At 50.5% G+C, this 20276-nt stretch overlaps 2 protein-coding genes across 2 annotated transcripts in view; both read left to right on the forward strand.

Annotated features, from left to right (window-relative positions):
• Positions 1 to 8444, forward strand: LOC133214363 (SRSF protein kinase 3-like). Its single transcript, XM_061357207.1, has 11 exons — positions 1 to 136; positions 313 to 421; positions 809 to 896; positions 2438 to 2525; positions 2772 to 2878; positions 4352 to 4514; positions 5639 to 5724; positions 6153 to 6260; positions 6669 to 6738; positions 6820 to 6912; positions 8257 to 8444. Exons 1-11 carry the CDS (start codon positions 91 to 93, stop codon positions 8442 to 8444), a joined length of 1146 nt encoding a protein of 381 aa, XP_061213191.1. The 5' UTR covers positions 1 to 90.
• Positions 8445 to 9218: 774 nt separating this feature from the next.
• The window catches only part of SETD5 (SET domain containing 5), a 62422-nt gene continuing 51364 nt past the window's right edge, over positions 9219 to 20276 (forward strand). Inside the window, exon 1 of the mRNA XM_061357209.1 lies at positions 9219 to 9428. The gene's annotated coding sequence lies outside the window, so the exon portion shown is untranslated. The remainder of the gene's footprint in view (positions 9429 to 20276) is intronic.

Here is a 20276-nt window from a genome sequence, read left to right on the forward strand (position 1 = left end):
AGGTGCTGATGATTGCACTGCCTGTACCCTAAGACCTGGTTCCCCACTGCCCCCGTCCCCTCGTGCCAGGACCTGCTGCACTGCTGGGCCATGGAAGAGCGGATGGAGGAGGAAACACCAACAGCCCAGCGCACAGGTCAGTCCTCAGGCATGTGGCTCCACAGCCAAGACCATGCCAGCCTCTTCCCAGGCCAGAGGAGGCCACCAGGGCTTGTCTGGCTGTTCCTCCAGGAGGATGGCTGTCCTCAGCCCCTCTTTCAGCCTAACAGCATTTAGAGGTGTTGGTAACATCTCTTGGTGATGGTCCCACAGGAGGCCACCACCCCGTGCGGAAAGGAGAGGTGTTCAACACACAGTACCAGGCTCTGCGCAAGCTGGGTTCTGGCACCTTCGCCACCGTCTGGCTGTGCGAGGACATGAGGTGAGGAGCTCACTGTCTCTGGGGGAGGTGGGAAGGGGTGGCTGGGCCCCTGGGCCAGTGGAGCACAGCAGCCTGCCTGAGAGCATATCAGGTCCTCCGGGCACAGGACGAACCTGGCAGTGAGATGGATGGGTGCAATGGGCAGAGCTGGTTCCCAGAAACCAAAGAACATAAACAAGGTGGTGCTACATTTATTCTTCTTGGTTAGACCCTCCAGTACACATGCTCTGCTGTGCTCTCTGCCAGATGCTGGCAGCATCACTAGCGTGGCCATGGAGTTCTACAGGCCAGCCCTTGGGGAGCCCTGGGCTGGGTGACTGGGAGAAGAGATGCTACTGGGTAGGGACACTGGCATGCATTGGCTAGCAGCTGTGATTCCTTTTCCAGGAGGAAGAAACAGGTAGCTGTGAAGGTCCTGAGGAACAGGGAAGGCTTTGCTGAAGCTGCCCAGGATGAGGTTGCCCTCCTCCGCTGCGTACGTATACCCTGGGGCTCTGTGCTCTGTGGGGATGGCCACTGAGTTCTGGTGTATCAGACTCATCATCCCTTTTCCCTCTGGGTCTCAGTCTGAGGAGCTACATGGTGAACAGGAAAACAAATAGTAGGGAATTCATAGGAATCAGCCTGGCTCAGCAGTGGCCTTTGAAACAGACATCTCCTTCCTCCTGTCCTACTGGGATGTGCTGGCTGAGTCCCACTTGCTCTGTCAGCCCATTTCTTTCAGCTGAGACAGAAATCCAGTAAGTAGGAGGAACCTGTAGGAAGATAAGGCAGTTAATCAATGGGAAAAGGTAGTAATGTTCTTAAGCAGGAGATGGGAGGGTGTCTGCTGTATGTGTTGTTCCCAGCCCAGAGGATGTTGCTCGATCACAGCACTGGTACTGAAGTAAGAGGAAATACCTGAAAAAAAAGGGGGGGGGGGGGATTTACAGGATGTAGCAACAATATAATAAGCATCTGAAGTCAGAAAGCTTCCTCCTGCCTTTGCTAATGGATGGGGCAGTGAGGTGCCTGGATCTGAGTCTCACCTACTTGCCTTTGAAGATGGCTTAGCCTGCTAGTTGTAGAAAGCTCATGATTATGATTCTTCGAGTTTGCCTCAATACAAAGTGACATCAGCTTCAGATGAGTACAAGCCATTACATTTTGCATTACAAATTACTCTCGAGGCCTTTCTCCGACAGGTTTGAGAAAGGTTTAATTCACATCTATAAATCTGTAAGCCCTATCCAAAGGGAGATGAGCCAGGCTTAGTGATGCAAGAGGAAGTACCAAGTGGCACTAATCTAATGCAATCAGGGAACTGCTTTTCTACACATTAGCACAGCACATGGACTGAGCCTTACCCTTGATTTATTACTGATTCTCTCTGAAAGACACGCTGCCATTTACACTCCCACCAGCACAGGGTGGTTGGTGCTGGCAGAGCTGCCAGGAGGAGGAAGCTGGTCTCTTGGGCTTCCACAGCTACTTGCAGGTAGCCTTTGAGTGGCCAAAGGCAAAGACAAGATCTCTGCCTTTCTGCAACCCCTTGCAAGAAACTGCTGAAGGGAAGGTTTGGGTTTTAAAAGGCCATGTCCCAGCCTGCTGCTCTCAGACAGGGAGGGACAGAGCAATCCATGCTCTGAGGACAGGGAGCAGAGGCTGTAGAAGGGCAAAAGAAATGGACAGTTATTGTGCTGTGAAATGTGGTCTTGGGGGAAACCCCTCCCAGCACAAGCAGGAGTACTTTCTGGGCCTGCATAAGATAGAATAAGAAGCTGGAAGGGTGTTACATTACCAGGATTGGTTTGAGTTATTTGGATACTGGAGGGGTGGTGATGGTCTCACCTGGTCAAGCGCTAGACAACACACAGACTGCTTGTGTGGTTTTCCTGATGCTTTTTTTATGGGATTTGCCATGAAGTGCCAAGTCCTGGAAGAGAAAGTCTGTAGAAGAGGATAAAATGGGTGCAAGATGTGCTTGTGCATATGTAAAGTCTCTAATTGCAGCTTTTTTGGAATCCTCCACCTCAGGTGAACAGTATGAAGAAGAAGGACAGGACAGGAGAAAACATCGTCTGTTTGTTAGATGACTTCAGAATGATTGGAGAGAACGGCTTCCATATCCTTCTGCTGGGAGTTCTGTGGGGCAGCAGAGCCTGGGCTTGCCTCAGAGAGCCTCAGGATGGTGTAAACCCCAGCACTGTGCTCCTGTGAGGCAGATAAGCCAGGGAGTAGCTGGAGTACAGCACATGGAGGTGGCTGGAGGGGAGAGCTTGGTTAAGGAGGTATTTGGCTGTTCTGGTGAAGAGCAAAAGCCTGGTGGTAGCATCTTCTCTCTGTTAGTGACTCCCTGACTGTTGGCCACATATGTGCTTGGTATTTGAGGCGCTGGGTCCTTCCCTACGGTGTCTGATGGGTAACTACACAGCACAGGGGCTGCCTCTGCCTTTTGTGAAAAGGTCCTTACAGCAGGTGAGACCTTAGCTGGAACTGGGGGGGTACCAAGGGGCTGTTGGTGTGGGGATGTGCCACGGCCTTCATCCTAGGGTCATCTGCTGTTAACTCCATGACTGCATCTGCAAAGATGCTACAGAGGGAGTGCCCAAGACATGCTCTTCTTTTTAAGGAAAACAGTAACTATTCCCTTTGGGAGAGAAAATGGTCATTAAAACAGAGTGGGAAGTCATCGTATTACCATTAATACAGGGGCTGATCAGACTGTGAAAGCCAAGTTTCTTATGCATTGGCTAGGAATAACAAAAGAATAGGAAACCTGGTGAGGACTCAGAATAGTTAAAATCAAATTTTGCCTCTCCTGCTGAGATTTATCAGAATCTTGCACGCTTGCCAAGATGAAGATTTGCTACCCTGATTCCTGTGCCCTTCTAGGGACACTAAGAAAGAAAACTGCTTCCTCCTTCATCCTGCTTTCTGGAAGAGCCTCTTCTCAGAATAGCTGCTTCTTATTCTAAAGAAGCTCCACTAACACCTGAATGTTACACAAAAATGTAGTGGCATTAATCTCTGTGCCCTAAGTCATAGCCAAGCCTTTTGCTTGATCCTGTTCCGTTATCTGCTTCAGTTGTAAACTCTCAGAGTCTCTTCCCCCTCCAGATGAGCACTGGGGCAGTATCTACTTCTGATTCATTCCAGTTTAGCTATCTAACTCTTTCCCCGCACTTCACGGTTACCATTTAAGGTTGGTATTTTCCTGGGGCTGATGTTCAGCCCAGAATAGAATTTGATAATACAAAGAATATTTGCCAGCCCTTTATGACTGAGAGTGTTTAAAACACAAACGTGGCTCTCCCAGTAGTCTTTTTGCTGTCACTGGTTTCTGGTAGCAACTGTTTCTCCCTGGTAGGCGTTGTTTATCTCTCCCCTGTGACAGGCCAGGCTCTCCCTGCTCCATCATAAGCTGTTCTTTCCCTACATGGCTCTCCTGCGCTGCCTTTAAGCTCTCTCTACATGCACTCATGTTGTCTCCCTCCCCGTGCCTGGGTTATGCTGAACCTCCTTTTCTTTTGTTGTATGATGGGATGTCCTACGGTGCTGTGTCACCCTGTAACAGGCCCCCAGCTTCTTCCATTTGAATGATAATCAGCAGGAAGGCACAGTATTCCGTGGAAATAACAGCTATACAAACAGGGGAAAGTTCAGCTCTGTGATTGTAACAACTCCTCATATGCCTGTCCTCTTTCCGTCTCCCATCAATCCCAATACCTGTGGGTTTTCACACTGTGGGTCACCCCCATGTCCCCAAGCAGCCCCTTCCCCTTAGTTCAGGGCACTTACTGTACAGAAACAACTGACCGTAGATCCCATCAGTGCCCACTTCCTTCAATACCAGAAGGTATTGCATGCCCACTGTGCCTGATTGCTCCTGGGCAGGAGAGGCAGTGGGGACCCTGCCAGTGCTGATGGGAGTCACTGCTGCTTACCCAGGTGCTGGCAGGGTTGCGCTTCCTGCATGAGAGCTGCCGCATCATCCACACGGACATCAAACCGGAGAACATCTTGTTGTATGGACGTGACAGAAGCCTCCAAAGGATTCTGCCTGACGCACATGACTGTGATCAGGGAACAGATTCAAGGCTAAAGGGACCAGGTGAGTGCTCCAGGGTTTTATTTAACAAGAAAAGGGATTTACATATTCATTGTCAGGAGGGAGAGTACAGACATTTTAGGGAAGGTTCCCATCTCCTGTAATGGGCAGTACAAAACACTACAGCCAGATTGTGCTGCTGGGAGGCCTCTCCTATCCCTGCTCAATACAAGCACAGAAATGTGGTGGTTCAGGTAGGTTTGTGTGGAGGACAGCTATAGATCAAGGGCATCCATTAACAGCCCCAATGTGATATTGGAGCTTGTTCTTACAGCTTAAGGCACAGGATAGTTCCCTTTTGTCTGGTGTTTTTAGCCCCTGGAAGGTTTACGTGCAAGTGGGCTAATCAGAAAGCTGTACAACACTTCTTTGTTTCCTGTATTTCTGAGCTTTGTGGGAGACTTGTATGTACCAGTGATTTTCACCTTTTGAGACATAATTTATTTGCAGAGAATGGTGTGAATACTGAGTGAAACATAGGGCTGGGGAGTTGCTTGAGAGATCAGCTGATCTCCTAGCAATGAGACCCTTTATTTTATCCTCACACAAGGTTTTCCTGTAAGCATTTCTCCCCTGACAGCACTGTTTTGGCTCTCAAACTCTGGGGCAATTGGGGAATGTTAAATTGGTGACCAAGTCTTTTGCTTGGAGCAGAAGAGCACAGGAATTGGCACAGACTGACAGCTCACTGTAAAGCAGTAAACCAAAAATCACCCTTTTCTGGGGTCATATATAAGTATCACCTTACAGGCTGTGTCCAAGGCCTGTGACAGCAGGGATTCCCAAAGGCTAAGGAGGAATTACAGATGTGTGTCTGACTAGTGCTGGTAGGATGTGCTCTGCTCTTGGCTCACAGGAATTGAACCTTGGTGCTAGAGGAACCTTTCAGCAGGACATGGTCACACTGCTCCACTGCAAGCTACTGTCCTCCCAAACACCATCTGAGATTCCAACTGGATACAAGCTCATGGTTCCTCAGAACACAGAGAAACCATTTAATTGATGTCAAAAAGCATTCTAGGACCTTTTGAGCTAAAGAACCATAAATGCAGGAGGAAATCCCTCTGTGGTAGTGATGCTTACTTGTTGGGTTGAAGACTCCATTTCCCTTTATCCTTTCCATCTAGGGAATGCTCTTGGCAATCGATTGGAAGAATCTGATTTGATGAGCATGGAAGTAAAAATTGCAGATCTGGGCAGCGCGTGCTGGACGGTGAGTGTGCTCTTGGGTGTCAGTCCCATGATGGTGAGGGATGCTGTGTGTTCCTTTCCATCCCACCCTGTGTCTGGCCTTTTAAAGCTTAATAACTATTTCAGTGTGCTGAAGAGATGCTGATTTGGGGGGCTGTTACATTCAGCACTCCCAGCTCTGAGCTGGGCACTGTACTCCTGAAGACACCCTCAGCTTTGGTGTTTCTAAGCCTGCAGGTAGTCCCTACAATTGGAAACTGAAAAACGTGTTCAGTGTGAAGTGTTGGGAGCTAAATTCACCTGAGAACATTCCTGCTGTGCTCTGAACAGTTTAGCACACATTGTTTGCTTTTGCCCCCCCGCTCTTTCCTTGCTGTGCAGGATGCTTGTGGCCACATGCGTTGCTGTTACTGATTTATGGACACTAAGGGGAGTTTGTTTCCACTTCAGTACAAGCCCTTTTGCAAGAAGATACAGACCCAGCCATACCGTGCTCTGGAAGTGCTTCTTGGATTAGACTACGGCACTCCTGCGGATATCTGGAGCACAGGCTGCCTGGTAGGGCTAGGAATGACGATGCTAATGGACTGACACTAATGTGTCAAGGTTATACATCCTCGGCACCCTATGTACACTGCATGTAAAGCAGAACTTCTGCTCTGAGAAGGCAAAAGGGGCTGTCTGCACCTATTCACTCAGGAGTGAAAGTATCCCACTGATAAAATTCACTCTTAGTTTAAGCTCCAAGGCAATTCACACTCCATGTACATTAACTCATCACATCCCGCTTTTCATCTGCATGGAGCTAAAAGTGCTGTTCCACCATGGCACAGGTCAAACCAGTGCGAGTATCTCCATGGTTCTGGCTCAGTTTTGTGTGCTAGACAGGGGAATTGGCACTATCAGTTAATGGGGAAGAAAAACCCTAAGTCAATTAATGCACTAACAATGTTAATCCATTTCTAGGCATTTGAAATGGCAACTGGGGAGCGTCTATTTGACCCTCAACCTGGGAAGTATTTCTCCAGAGATGATGGTAGGATCCTGTCAGTTTTACTCATTTCACTGTCTGAAGTGTCACAATCTTTGTCTCTAGATGTGTTTTCCCTCTGTTTAGATCACGTTGCTCGTATTATCGAGCTCCTGGGAAGAATTCCTCCTCAAATGGCTTATTCCTGGAACAAGTCCACAAAATTTTTCAGCAGGCCAGGTAAGAGCAGGAAGTTTATTCTAAGAATCAGTGTAGATTTCTGACACACTCCTACTAACACTGACACACACACACACCCCTGAGTTATGTGACACAACACAGGCTACAAGCAGATTTCAGCGGTAGCACTCCCTGCCCTGCCTACCTCTGCAATCCAGGAGCATTCCAAGGATGAATGCAAAATCCTGGAAAGCTCACAGCAAACACTCAACAAGCAAAACCATTTTTATTCTTTCTCCTCTGGATTTGGGGAGAACGGAAACAGGGACAGGAAACAGCTCCATGCCAGGAAGGCTGGAGAGTGCGGAACGGGCTGGAATTCACCCCTTCACTGGCAGAGAACAATGATGCTCAGGAGTGGGACACTCATCCTTCCACGGTGGCTGCTGTATTTATTCTGACCCAACTGTAACATCTCTTGCTTTACTCTCCTTAATTCCTTTCCCTTTGACTCATGAGGCTTGAAGTCCTTGTCTTTGACTTCAAGGCACATGACATGGCAATTTAGTCCATCCTCCTCTTTCCCTGCTTCTCACGCTCAGCAGCCACACAGCCTCCGCCTGCCCACAATGCTGAGTGCTTCTCCCATGCACAGCATGCTCAGCAAGCACCTCCCTGCACATCCATATCCTTTGCTCACGCTTATTCCTTCTATGGTGCTCAAAAGACATGAGTCAAAACTGGTTCTTACCCTGTATCCACTCTCTGTGTGAACCAAACTGGCCTGACCACACACGTCTAACCTGAATCACCACATTTACATCAGGTGCTCCTGTGGATGGATGACTTCTCAGTCAGTACTGGCACTCTCCTGGTCCCCATGGAGTGAGGAGGAACAAGATACCTTAAACACCAGTGTCTTGTGCGCTCTGGCACTGAAATGGCCCCGTGTGTTGCGGGTTGCATGTGAACCAGCAGAGGGAATAGCAGCAATGGCTCTGGTGTGGCTTTTCTGGGAACGCCTCATTCATTCTTGGCACGTTCTCATCTAAGTGCTCAGGAAAGGGGGGGGGCACTCCAAACACTAGTTTGAAAAGATGCTTATTGAGAAACACCCGAGAGCCAAACCTGCAAGGCGCAGTGCAGGTGAAACTGAGAGAGAAAATACAGAATCACAGACTGGTTTGTGTTGGAAGGGACCTCAAAGCTCATCCAGCTCCAACCCCTGCCACAGGCAGGGAACACCTTCCACTTAGAGCAGCTTGCTCCAAGCCCCTATGTCCAACCTGGAGCGTCGAAGATGAAGGAAGGGATCCTCCAGGATGGTTTCTATGAGGTGAGCAGCAGCAGCCTCTCAGTCCTGTAGCCATCACTGAGGTCCTGTGCTTACGCTCTCTCCTCTAGGCGCTCTCCTGCGGATCTCCAGGCTCTCCCCCCGCAGCCTCCACACCATCCTGTCGGACAGGCACCGCTGGACAAGGCACGAGGTTTCCCCCTTCACCAGCTTCCTCCTTGCCGCGCTGCACTACGCGCCGCAGCGCCGCGCCACAGCCGCGCAGTGCCTGCAGCACGCCTGGCTGAGCGCCCCGTGACCGGCCCCAAGCCCTCGCCGGAGCCGCCTCTTCCCTCCCACCCGTCCGCAGCTCCACCGCAGCGCCCGGGACCGCCCTCCGCCGGGGGGGGGCTGCGCACAAGATGGCGGCGGGGCCGGGCGTCCCCTCAGGCGCCGGCGGCTCCTCAGCCTCCTGCGGCGGGGCTCCCCCGCCAATCCCGGCGGGGAGGGCCGGAAGGCGGCGGTCCCGGCGCGTCCCGCCCCGCCTCAGGACGGCAGCCGGGCGTGGTGAAGAGGGAACCGGAGCCGCTCTGTGAAGCCTGAAGGAGACAGCGGCGGCGGCCACCGGGGCAGCGGGACCTCCCCCCCCGCGGCGCGGACGTGCCGAGCTGCAGGCCCCGCGCCCGCTGTGCCGCGCATGCGCCTCGCGCTCCCTCCCTTCGCCGCCCGGCCCGCCCCTTCTTTCTGCCACGTGTCCCGACGCGGGAGTTACCCCGCGGCGCGCGGCGCCCCGCAGCCCCGCCCCTCGGCACGTAGCGCGGCGCGCCCGGCGCTCACTGAGTGCAGCCCGCCCGGCCGCCCCGCGGACCCGCTGGCCCCCTCGCTGACCGGCGGCTCCGCTCACCAATAGGAAGCCACGACCGTGGGGCGAGCGGCGGTGTGGACGTGCGGCTACCAATGAGATGAGAGAGTGGGCGGGGCAGGGCGGCGACGCAACCAATAGAAAGCGCTGGAGGGCGGGGCGTTGGCAGCGGCGGGTGTCCCGGCGGGGTGGGGTGTAGCGCCGTGGTAGCCAACGGGGAGCGGGAGTGGGCGTGTTCGGGGCGCCCCTGGCGCCGGCGCCGGGGATCCCCGTGCGCCCAGTGCCGTTTCCGCCCGGCCTGGGGAGAAGCCGTTGCTGCCAGGGGGAGGGGCTGGCGCCGCGGCCGCCGCCGAGGGTTCGCTCCCGCCGGCTGCACAGGGGACGCCGTGGCGCTGAGCCGGGCCTAGTGCCGCGCGGGGGCCCGGGGAACGGGCCGGACAGGTAGGACTGAACGGGCGGGATAGGGCTGGCCGCGGCCGGTGGCGGGGCTGGCGGGAGGGAGGGAGGGAGGGAGGGAATGCCGGCTCGGGAGGGAATGCCGGGGCGGGCAGGCGGGTGGCAGCGAGGGGCTACCGGCGTGGGCCGCAGCCGGGCGCTCCGCACTGCCCTGTCTTGGGGGCCCGGGCGTTATGGCCCCGCAGTGGCTATGGGGCAGCGGCCCCGGAGGCCTGGCTCGGTCCGGTCCGGCCCGGCCCGGCGTGGGAGGCCCGGCCCGGCGGCGCGGGCCATCATGGCCGTCCCGGTGGTGCGCGCTCGCCCGCGGCGGCGGGGCCCGAGCTGGTGCGGGGTTGGGGCCGGGCTTGGCCGTAGGGCTTTGTCGGTGGGTCGGAGCACCGCGGGAGCCTCGCTGCAGGCCGGTGTCTCCGCTCCCTTATTCCCCCTTATTGTCCTGGGGGGCCGCGGGGGTCGTTGTCCGTCTGGGCGCAGCCTCCCAGGGGCCGCCGGTGCCTGCCGCCGGTGCCCGCCCCGAGCCGCCGGCCTCGGGGGAGGCGGTGTTTGACCTGCATTTTCTGCTTTCTCATGGTGCCCGTGCAGCGGCTTCCCCCGTAACCCCCCGCTCCCGGCCCACCCGGCGCAGGGGCTGCAGCGCGGCTTCTCCTGCGTTCCCTCTCCAGTCACGCGTGGCCGCTGCAGGGTGGGCTCGCACCGCGACCCCGCTCCGGCTCTAGCGGCCCCGGCAAGGTCACTGCCGGCCGGCGGCTCGTCCTTGGGTGCCGGTGACCGGAGTTCACCGTCGGGTCGGGCGGGGAAGCGGGGCCGGGCCGCTGTTGCCGTCCCTGGGGAAGGGAGGAAGGCGAGGTGCGAGGCCGCGTGTGGCCCTGGGGAAGCGGGTGTAGCCGGCGGGGGGGGGGGGGGGTCAAGCCGCTTCCCGGCTCTGTTTTCCCCCTCCATTGCCATAAACGAAGATCCCTGCTTGGGATTTTCTATTCTGGGGGTTTATTCTGCGGGTCTGAGGAGGACACGGGGTGCTGCGGGGCTGCGGTGGCTGCTGCAGCCTCTGGCTGTGATGGAACAGGAGGGCTGAGGGTATGGCTGTGGCAAGGGGTGAATGCTTCTCCTTGTGTGAAGGGTGCTACAGGGGCTCGAAGCACTTGACATTGGTGTCTGATGGTGTGCTGGATCATGGATTTCAGACGGTTGTCCCCCCACCCTGCCACAACCTAAACCCAGAAAAGGCTTTTCCTATTTCTTCATTATAAATAAGAGGTTTCCCTTTTCACTTGTATAGGAAATACCAGGATTTTCTTCTGCTTCTTGTGGTTGACCCAGGAAGTCATCTTGTCGCCAGCCTTCTGGGTTTTTCTTGGTTGTGCTCTAAAGGTGCAGGGAGGAGGGTGTTGCTTTGCTCTGGATCCTGTGGGTAAGCGCTGAAGGCAGTGACAGCAGCTGCCGTTGGCTCTGGAGCTCTGGTTGCTATGAGAGAAGCTTCACTAGACTTGGCTGCTATCTCCAGGGAAGGACAGCAGAGCAGCCTCCATTAGTGAGGCGGTGGAGAGATGGCTGGCTCACATTCAGCAAAGGCCTTCACTTTTGGGGCTGTTTCCACAGGTCTAAAGCAGGAGCAAGGCTATGTTTTGGTGTGGTGGGATAAAAACCTACATCGTGGGGTTCGTTGCTGTTCTGGACTTAATGGAATTGCTTTAAAGTGTGGGCTGGAAACCCCGAGTTACCCTTTCCAGATATTTTGGTCTGTGTGAAAAGTAGGACAGCGAGAATTGATATGATCTTCCTGTTAAGTGAAGGCTGCCGTCGTGCCTCTTTTGAACTCCAGTCTCCTTTCCAGCCAGTAACAGAGCCAGATGCTTTTCTTATTGTTTGTATGTCTCCTTCCTCCCCTTCCATCGCCTGGGCCCCACTTGCCTTATTGACTGGAATTTCTGCTGTGTGCAGTGGGTGTGTGCAGCAGACACCAGCCTGCTAGTGCTGAGGAGGGATTTTCCATTCACAGGCCAGGGAACAGTCAAAATAAAGGCCCAGCTCAACTTTGGGACTGGGAACAGAAAGCAGGGAGAAGACTTTCCCCTTTGCTGCAGAGTGAAATCGATCCTCTGCCTTGCTTATGTGGTTCTGTGTCAAAACGTGTCCAAAATGCTGCTGTGCCGTGGAGCAGGGAGGTGAAACTCCTGGGAATAATGGGGAAAATTCCTCTCTTTGAGTTGACTCAGATGCCTGATGAAGGAACAGTTTGCAGGAGGCCATTTTTGACGTGACTCTGTATTGTGGAATCTGCCAGCTTCTATCCACACTCTGTCGGCTTGACTGCAATAGCTTCCTTTTTTTTTCTTTAAGGAAGAATGAGTGCCTTTCTTATCTGCTTAACTAACCATTTGGCACTGGCTGCTGTCTGTGTGATACTGTGCAGTGCAGTTGGAGCTATCAGCCTATTCCAGTGCATTTGTTAAAGATGGAACTGTTAGTTGAGGTATGCACTGTGGGCAGTTGGAATACATTAAGCATTAGAACACCACTGCCATCTTTGTAAACTAACACCTGTGATGGGGAGCCCTTGCCCTGCCTCACAACTACTGTGAGCTCAAAGGAAAAATTCCATGACCAGGATAATGTGAAAGAGATTAAAATATGCCCGTAAATCCGCTTGACTGGCAGCAATCACGTGGTAGATGCCAAACTCTGAGTAGCTTTTATATTTGAGGTTCTGGAGCACCCAAGTTGGTTCACGTGGTGGGGTGAGCAACTTCTAACTCACCTAAAACGCATCCATCGCTGGGGCTGAATGTGGTGTCTGCTGCGTGACAACTGCATTGAACTTAGGGTGTTGTGAGTATGAAAACTGGCTCATTGGTTTAATAAAACACAAGGTGAGCTTATACAATACAATATACACTAAGTGAGCTCCATGGTCCCTTAGTCTTTGTTTGCAGTCTCTCTGTATGTTGTAACAGGGAGTTGGTCCTCTGCCTCGCATCCTCTTGGATAACTGGCACCGCTTTGAGAAGGTCCTGGCTTTTCCTTTTACTGTCACATCCCAAGTGACCTGAAAGTAATATTCCTTAGCTGATGTTTTCTGAAATGTCCCCACCCCAAGGTGGGTCAGTGAAATCCCATGTACATTTAAGCCCCTTTTCAGAAAGAGAGCTTGGTTACAGCCATATCTTGAGAAGTAATAGGTCAAAGCTGAAAAACCCATAGAAAACAGATGGTGTTGAACTGGCATCTAAGAACATGCAGTCTATGCTCTTTTATTCCCCCCACTCGGGGGAGGGGGGGTAACAACCAACAACCATTGATTTAAATATCCCAAATCTTCCCTAAAGTAAAAAACCCACATTTTTAATGCAAACTTCCAGGCAGGAAGCAGCCAGGAACAAGCTAAATGTGTGATGTCCCAGCTATGTCATGTATTAGCCCAGTCTATTCTTCCTCCCATTTTGGATGATCAGACTGTTGCAAACTTGTTTTGAATGATGCGATGAGATAAAAATGTTTCTGTCTGTTCTGGCAGCAGTAAAACAAACATCATGAGTGCTCCGAGGTTTGAAACTTCAAACTTCATTGTTCTCATGGCAGTATTACAGCATTACAGAAGCACGTTTGTGTCCTTACTCTGGTGCTTTCTTGTGTGTGGAACCCTGACATCTTGCCAGTGAAACCTTGTGTTGTGTGCAGTATGTAAGAGGGGTGTTTTTATCTATACAAGATGTAGTAGCAGCACTGCAGTTAAAAGCATTGAATATATGCTTAAAAGTGTATAGCATGTGAGATATTACGTCTCAGTTGCCCTTAGGAAACTTGAAGTGCTATTTGATTTTAAAGTAAGGGCTTTGTTTCAGTTACTTGTCCATTTAGGTTTTTTCTCTTCCAGATGAAAATAGCTATGAATGTTAAAGCTCCTGCAGTCACTCTTCGGCTTCCATGGCTGACTTATGGCAAGAGTTAGTGCAGAGTTTGCACTTACATTGTTAGAGACAGTGTTGTAGATCTGGCTTAGCCTAAACTTTTTGCTTATTTTGAGCATGGAAAAAGCCCCAGACCATCATGGAGCAAAAGTTCAACATCTTGAAACGGAGGGAGCTGGGATTTGTTTCCACTTTTCTTCGCTTAATTCTTCATTGAATTTGTTGGAGGGGGGTGTTCTTCTTGTGTTTGGTGGTTTTGGTGTTTTTTTTTTTCACAGGATTTTCTAGTTTGGTGGCAGTTTTCCAGTATTCCTGCAGCAAATCAGCCGAGCAGCGGCCCCTGTCCCTGCTGAGCAGGGAGAATGTGCAGTGCTCCTGGCCTCCCCGCTGAGCTCACACAGGGGTGGGACTTGCTAAGCTGCTGAAATCGCAGCTAATGCCCGCTGAGCGTGCTGAGCAACACTTCTTGTGTTTCTCCTACTTTAAATTAGTATCTTTTTCTTCCATAATTAGCAGAGATGCTCTTTGTCTCGAGGACGATCTACGCGACGAATCAGGAGGTTCTTGTTCATCGTCCCCCTTCCCCCCCACACCAGTTAGTGGTAAAGTATTATTTTCCTGCAACAAAAATAGCTAAAGGGATTTTTTCCCCTCACTTCAAGTGATGAGTCTGAACTTGAAAAGCTGTAGCCCAGAAGAAGAGCTCTGCAGTGAATAATGGCCTTCGTGCTAGTTTCTGTTGCCACAAGCCCTATAGGAGCGTCAATATTGGTGTTTAAATTGTAAATCTGCAACTTTCATCTTGGTGCTTCAACAGTGAAACAAACAAATTATGTTTTTACATAATAAATTTGAGAAAGAAAAGCTTTCTTGCTGAGTTTTCTTTTCCTCCTACCAAGCACACACAAACCCCAGTTATTTTAATGAGCAATATGGGAAATATTCAGCTAAGTCTACTGGTGTGTTCAGACTTCAAGGTGTAGAAATGTGGGAGGACTTGTCAGCAGTTTGAGTGGCAAGCTTTTAATGAGCAGAAGTAATTTCTTTTGTGGTCAGGAATCTAATAGTCCCACATTCACCAAACCTGAAGGGGAAAGGATGAAGAGAGAGGAGCATGGAGTAGTGGCATTGAGAAATAGTCAGGAATTTGGCTTTTAGAGTGAAGTTCAGAAGTGAGCTGTTGTTTATGCTAAAGTTTAATCCTTATAAACTTGATAACGTAGACAGGTCTTGCATTCCTCCCCGAGGGTCACAGAAGGGCTAACTTTAGCAAAGGGGAGGTATCCCGAGCAGTCAGATCCATGCAGTTTTCCAGGCAGCAAACTTTTTTGCTTATTCATCCTGTTCTAAGTGAGCTTTGTTATTTTTTTCCGCTCACAGGCAGCCTTTTGAGGCAGAATGGGAGTCAGTTTGGAAACCAAAATGCTTAATCCCTAAAATATTTCCAAGTGATTTCAGAGTAGAAAGGTCACGGTGCTTTTGGTGTGTTCGTATTTAGAGCATGATCACAATTGCAATCATCCGCATTGACAAGAAGATGTTGTCTGGATTTGGTAGCAGCTCATTTAATGACTCAGGCTGGTTCCTGTTGTCCTTATGGAGCTCGTAGCAAGGTTTTCTTCTGCAGCCTTGTTGGTTTGCAGGACCCAACTCTTTCCAGTGACTGTTCAGCAGCCCAGAAAACAGTTTGAAGTTCTGATACTGAGAAGAATCCTCTTGACTTGGAAGTGAGCAGTTTGAAATGCAAGTCATTGATAGGGAAGGTGTGCAAGACCCCGCCACCAAAGCGTAACAGAACATGCCTGCGGATGGTGATTCAGTAAAAGAAACAAAAAGCCAAGATGCAGCTTGGAGGTTTGGTTTGTCAGTGTCAGATAATGCAGTCTGGGTTTTCCATAGGCTTGGAATCATGAAAAGAAGTGGCTGGAGGATTTTTTGAGGTTTGTTTTAAGGGGAACTATTTGGATAAGGAAGCCCATGGAGGACGGCGCTGCTCAGACCAGAGGAGGCAAAGATGCAGCTTGTGCTTCTGGAAGTGGAATATGGGAGCTGCAGACGTGATGGCTGGTGGGAGGATAGGACTGCGAAGGCCATGACTTCTCATCACAGCCTCAGGTAGTGCAGAGAATAGGGGCAGAGGAGTATTCCTCAGCATGGCCGTGTTTCCCAGCTCCAAATTACACCTTTCTGGCAATGCTCTCTAAGACTGGTGCCCCTTCAAGGTGCCAGTGTGGAAGCTGCTCCCAAATGTTTTTATGGGGGAGAATAAAGAGGTGAGAATGTATCCTTGCTTGTAGGCAGGAAGGAAGGAATACACTGGGAAAAGCTGGAGAACCAGTGATTGAGGAAACCGAAGTGCCCCAGGGGTTCAGCGTGGAGGCCTCAAAATAGGTGGCGTGTCTCAACCTGAGTTTACAGTATCAATTTATAGATACTTGGAGGAATATATAAGCCTTCTGCATTCACGTGGCCTTTAACTAGAGACACTAAAACAAATTATTTCCTGTGTTTCGGTGGCATTAGGTTGGAATAACTTACAATCATGCTGCAAGAATGCTTTCAGTAATGTGGCTGTAGATTAACTTTTGCCACAGCAAAGATCTCGAAGCTTCCTGTGTAAATGCAGCTCAAGTGAACCTTTTGAAGCCAAGAGGGCTGCTTGATCAAGTTAAGTGGGCTCTGCTGGACTGGAGAGGAGCCTGCCTTTCTGATCCAAAGTTCTCCTGCAGTTTCATGAATTACAAGGATGGCCTGGAGGTTCATGGGGAACAAGGATACTCACAGGGTGAAAGTCAGGTTCTGAGCTTGCCACAAACTTGCTTTGTTGCTCAGTTCTGAACCCACCTCGGGGTTTGCTTGTGTATGGGAATTCCTGTGTTAAGCTGGAGTGGGTGTTGGTGACACACTGTATGTTCTTTGCACAGCTTTGTGCATGGGTGATACAGTTCCATGGCAATTCACGCTGACCTGATGGGCTTCTGCCACAGTCCTGCTCTCCTTTCCCACCATCACTTCTGTCTCTTGTTCTGCTCCATGCCTGCCTCAGTAGTGAGCTGCTCAGGAAGGCTACCATGATGAAAACAAGTGCATTTTGGTTTCGGAAGCAAGAGTTCTTCTGCCTGAACTGCTCGAGCGTGGGGTCAGGTTAGCCCCAGTGCAGGGAGGGATGGGGAGGCTGCCCTGAAGCTGTGCCAGCTGAAGTCAGCTTGAAACTATTGCAGCACTGCACCCTGCGAGTGAGGTTACTCCGGGTGAAGTTACACGAGACAGCTGAGTACATCCAACAGCTCTGCTGCTGAATGGGGGAAGTTCTGCTCCCCTGTGCTCTCCCACCCAATGGGGAGTTCTGCCTTTGCTGTTTGCCAGCTCTGGTTCTTGCTGGATCCCTTTTCTGAGCTCCTCCAGCTCGCTAACCCAGCAGAAAACTACGTTGGGGTTTATTTCATGGTTTGGGTTTTGCTGCATGATTTCCTTGCCAAGATAGTGAACTGAATTGGCTCACCAAGAGATTTGACAAGCATCCAGAGCCCTCACAAAATAAATAGGGGAGAGCATATGGGTGGAAGTGTGGAGGATGTGGTGGGGACCGGAGAAGGGGAGCAGGGTCTCCGCCTTTCAGTGGCCAGCTCAGGCTGTGCCTGTTTAAAGGAGAATGAGCTCTCCCATCCCCTGCCTGTGAGCAGTCTGTGGGTTGGTGCCCTTAGTTGCTGTGCATGGGGCGCTTTCTTTAGGCAAAGCCACTTGAAAATTGATGGTGTTCTTTCCGTTGTCAGTTCTCGTTTGCTGGGGAAGGTGGTCAGATGTGAGTTTGAATGTAGGAACAGCGTGATAGTAGAACACTGTTACAACCCGAGCATGGTGCTTGACTGATTCAAACCAGCAAGTTGTTGTAGGTATGCCTGTGCAGAAACTGAGTACGGCAGAAAGCTGAAGTGATGGAGATAGAAAGGTGGCAAAATGTTCATTAGTGTACGAGGACTGCAGATCTCTGTCAGTAAATGCACCACCCAATGTTCCTTACTTCTTTGTCACCTGGCAATTAGAAAGTCGTTAGTTTGCATTTACTTGCTGGTCATTATGAGTTGTAAAATATCAGGGCAAGCAGAAAGTGATGACTGAAGATAACCTTGTCAGTCAAATGTATAAAAACTACAGCAGTGAAACAACCATGGCATGAATTCCATATCACTTTGCTGAAAGACATGCAGCTGGAACAACACACAGATGTAATTCAACCGAGGCCAGTTGCAGCAACAACTTGAATCCTATTTCTTTCCTACAGAAAACTTGGTTATAGCAGCATATCTTTGAAATAGAGCAGTTGTCTGCAGTGTGTGCTCACTGTGAGCCGAGGCTTTTAGGCTCCTATTTAGTGAGAGTGTTTGGTCTGGTAAAACTTGAGGTAGCGTTTTGGCTAGTTGTGCTTAAATAAAGCTATTTAAATGTTAGCATGTCATGACATCTCCAAATGCATGTTGCTGTGTGAAGAATCCACATTGGCCGTGAGCAGTATGTCTCGTAAGCAAGAAAACTCATCTGTTGTGAGGGTGATCTTTTAGTTAATGAAAACCTTTGCAAATAGCCCCAAATTAATGACTTTGCGATGAGGGAACGCAGCAGATTGTATTTGCTGTCTTCTGCTTCACAGGCAGTAGCAGTTGTTTTGGCTTTGCAGTGTGGTCACAAGGGGAGCGTTAGGGTGAGGAGTTCCTGCGTGTGCTTCATCTGAACAGTTGTGTTCGTGCCCCCAGATAAGTATCCAGGGCTGGGACGTGTCCTTTATCTGACAGTGCCTGGGCAGAAGGTGGAAAATGTTACTAACAGACATTGTATTTTGGGGTATGCCATCCCAAACCTGCATCTTCAGATAAGTGTCTTGTCAGTAGGAAGATCTCTGCTGAGGTTAGAACTAAGGCTTGTGTAAAGGAAATGGTCCTGTCTGGGGAGGTGTTTTGGGTACTCTGCCTGAGGTTAAGAGGCACTTGGGTGCTGAAGTCCCAAGCCAGTGTTATCCATCCTTTACAGACCTCTGGAAATCACTGGTAGTGATGCCTGATGAGCAGTGGTTGTTGCCTTTCCAGCTTAGCTCCTGAAACACTCGGAGCACAGTGTGGGTCGGCCAGAGAGACTCAAGAAGCCAAGCACAGAAGTGCCTGCATCTGATGGCACAAGTCCTCTTTGGACACTGTGCATTGAGAATATCCTATAGGAAAAGTTCAGATACACAATTTATAAGATGAAAAATTCACAAACTGGGGACTTTCCCCGCAAGCTGCCAGGGAACTGAGGGGGAAATTAATGTGTCCCATTTCCTGCTCCCGTAGTTCTGAGTCTTACATATGCAGATAGAAGTAATAAATGAATAAAGAACAAGGCACTGACATAGTCTAAAAGTGAGATTAGACACTGCAACATCGAGTCATTTGTCAGCCTTTTCTGGGCTGCAGCTTGGGACGGGCAGCTGGGAAGTGGTCAGCAGAAGCTCACTGAAGAGGACCTTGGAGGAGAATGCAGTGGCACATCCAAGTATTGATGGAACTTACCTGGTTTTTGCAGAACCGTGTGCAAATGTCACCAGGATCCTCCTGGTGAAATCCTTGATCTGGAAATCCCTGCTTTTTCATTTGAAGCCATATCACAGAGTGGAAATGGATGGGGGTGATGTAGGAGCAGGCTGTTCCTGCAAGCAAAGTTTGTAGCTTTCTGTTGCTCTGCTAGGGTTTAAGGCCTCACTCCTGTCTCTGAGCGATAGCAAATCAGGCTGTTCCTGTGAGAGTCACTGGGTCGGGATAGCATCTGCAAGGACTTCTGAAATTCCCAGTTTTATGTGAAGAGAAGGTTGTGAGGGAGGAAATAAGTGGCCTTGAAGTGTATTTGTAAGATGATGGAAACCTTTTTACCAAAGTTGTTAAGGAAGATGGTTGTTACTGGAAGGGTACGTGGGATTCAAGTGTAAAAGTCATCTTGAACCAGTGGGACTTGCTATGGAGCTGTGTTGAGGTGTAGTTCACCTTAGAGTAAAATCTCTCTGGTTAAACTGATCATCCCTGCATTTCGGGAGACTGCTGTTCCTCACTGGGGATGCACGTGTGGGTCCTGAGCCCACGAGTGAAACAAGTGAGACGGCCGCAGTGATATAGGGTGAGATCCATTGATTCACCTCCAGCTTTCACACGCAGAAACACTGAGTGTGACATCCCAGGTAGTAGTATTCTGATTTCACTGGTGGGAAAATGGAGACAGAAAGAAGGGATTAGCTTGCACAGGACGTCTCATAGGCAGTGTGGAGGTAAAACACGGGGTCGGGGGGTGACTCCTGATCTAGTGGTACAAATCACTTCTCAGACGTTTTTGGTAGCTGTCTCTCCCACACCAGCCCTCACGTGTCCATGCTCTGCAGTGCTGTGTTGCTTCTGCATGTGCCTTTGGTTTCTTTCAGTAAAGCAACCTGTGTTTTTAGTACTGATGTTAATAGGTGTAGGGGGAGCATATTATGAGGTGGATACAGGTGGAAAAATCTCCTGTTTGAGTTGCTGATGGGGAAGTGCAGTAGTTTGGGCCAGGGTGCTTTTCCTGCTTGTTTTCACTAGCTTTGTAATGCTGCAAGATAGCTGGGGTTAAGAACAATGTTGCTACTGATATGCAGCCATCAGGACTGATGCACAGTGTGAAAGGGCCTTCAAAGTATTTTGGCAAACTGTGTTTGGATGTTCAGTGCACACAAAGTCTATCTGCATTGTGCAGGAAGATAATCCCTGTCTGTGCTGTTCCCCTCCTGTGCTGAGATCATTCTCCTATCCCACTGTTACCCAGCTGAGGTCTTGAGAGTTCTCAGTTTTTCCATAATGACAAAATGAAATCAGCCCTAGGATGACTGGTGAAATTCCTCTCGGTTAAAGCATCCTGTCCTGAATATTTTCTGGCTGTTTCT

Source organism: Neopsephotus bourkii, unplaced genomic scaffold (assembly GCF_033783945.1).
Source record: "Neopsephotus bourkii isolate Nb327-2 ecotype Australia unplaced genomic scaffold, CSIRO-AGI_Nbou_v1 NB_887, whole genome shotgun sequence".
Lineage (NCBI taxonomy): Eukaryota > Metazoa > Chordata > Aves > Psittaciformes > Psittacidae > Neopsephotus > Neopsephotus bourkii.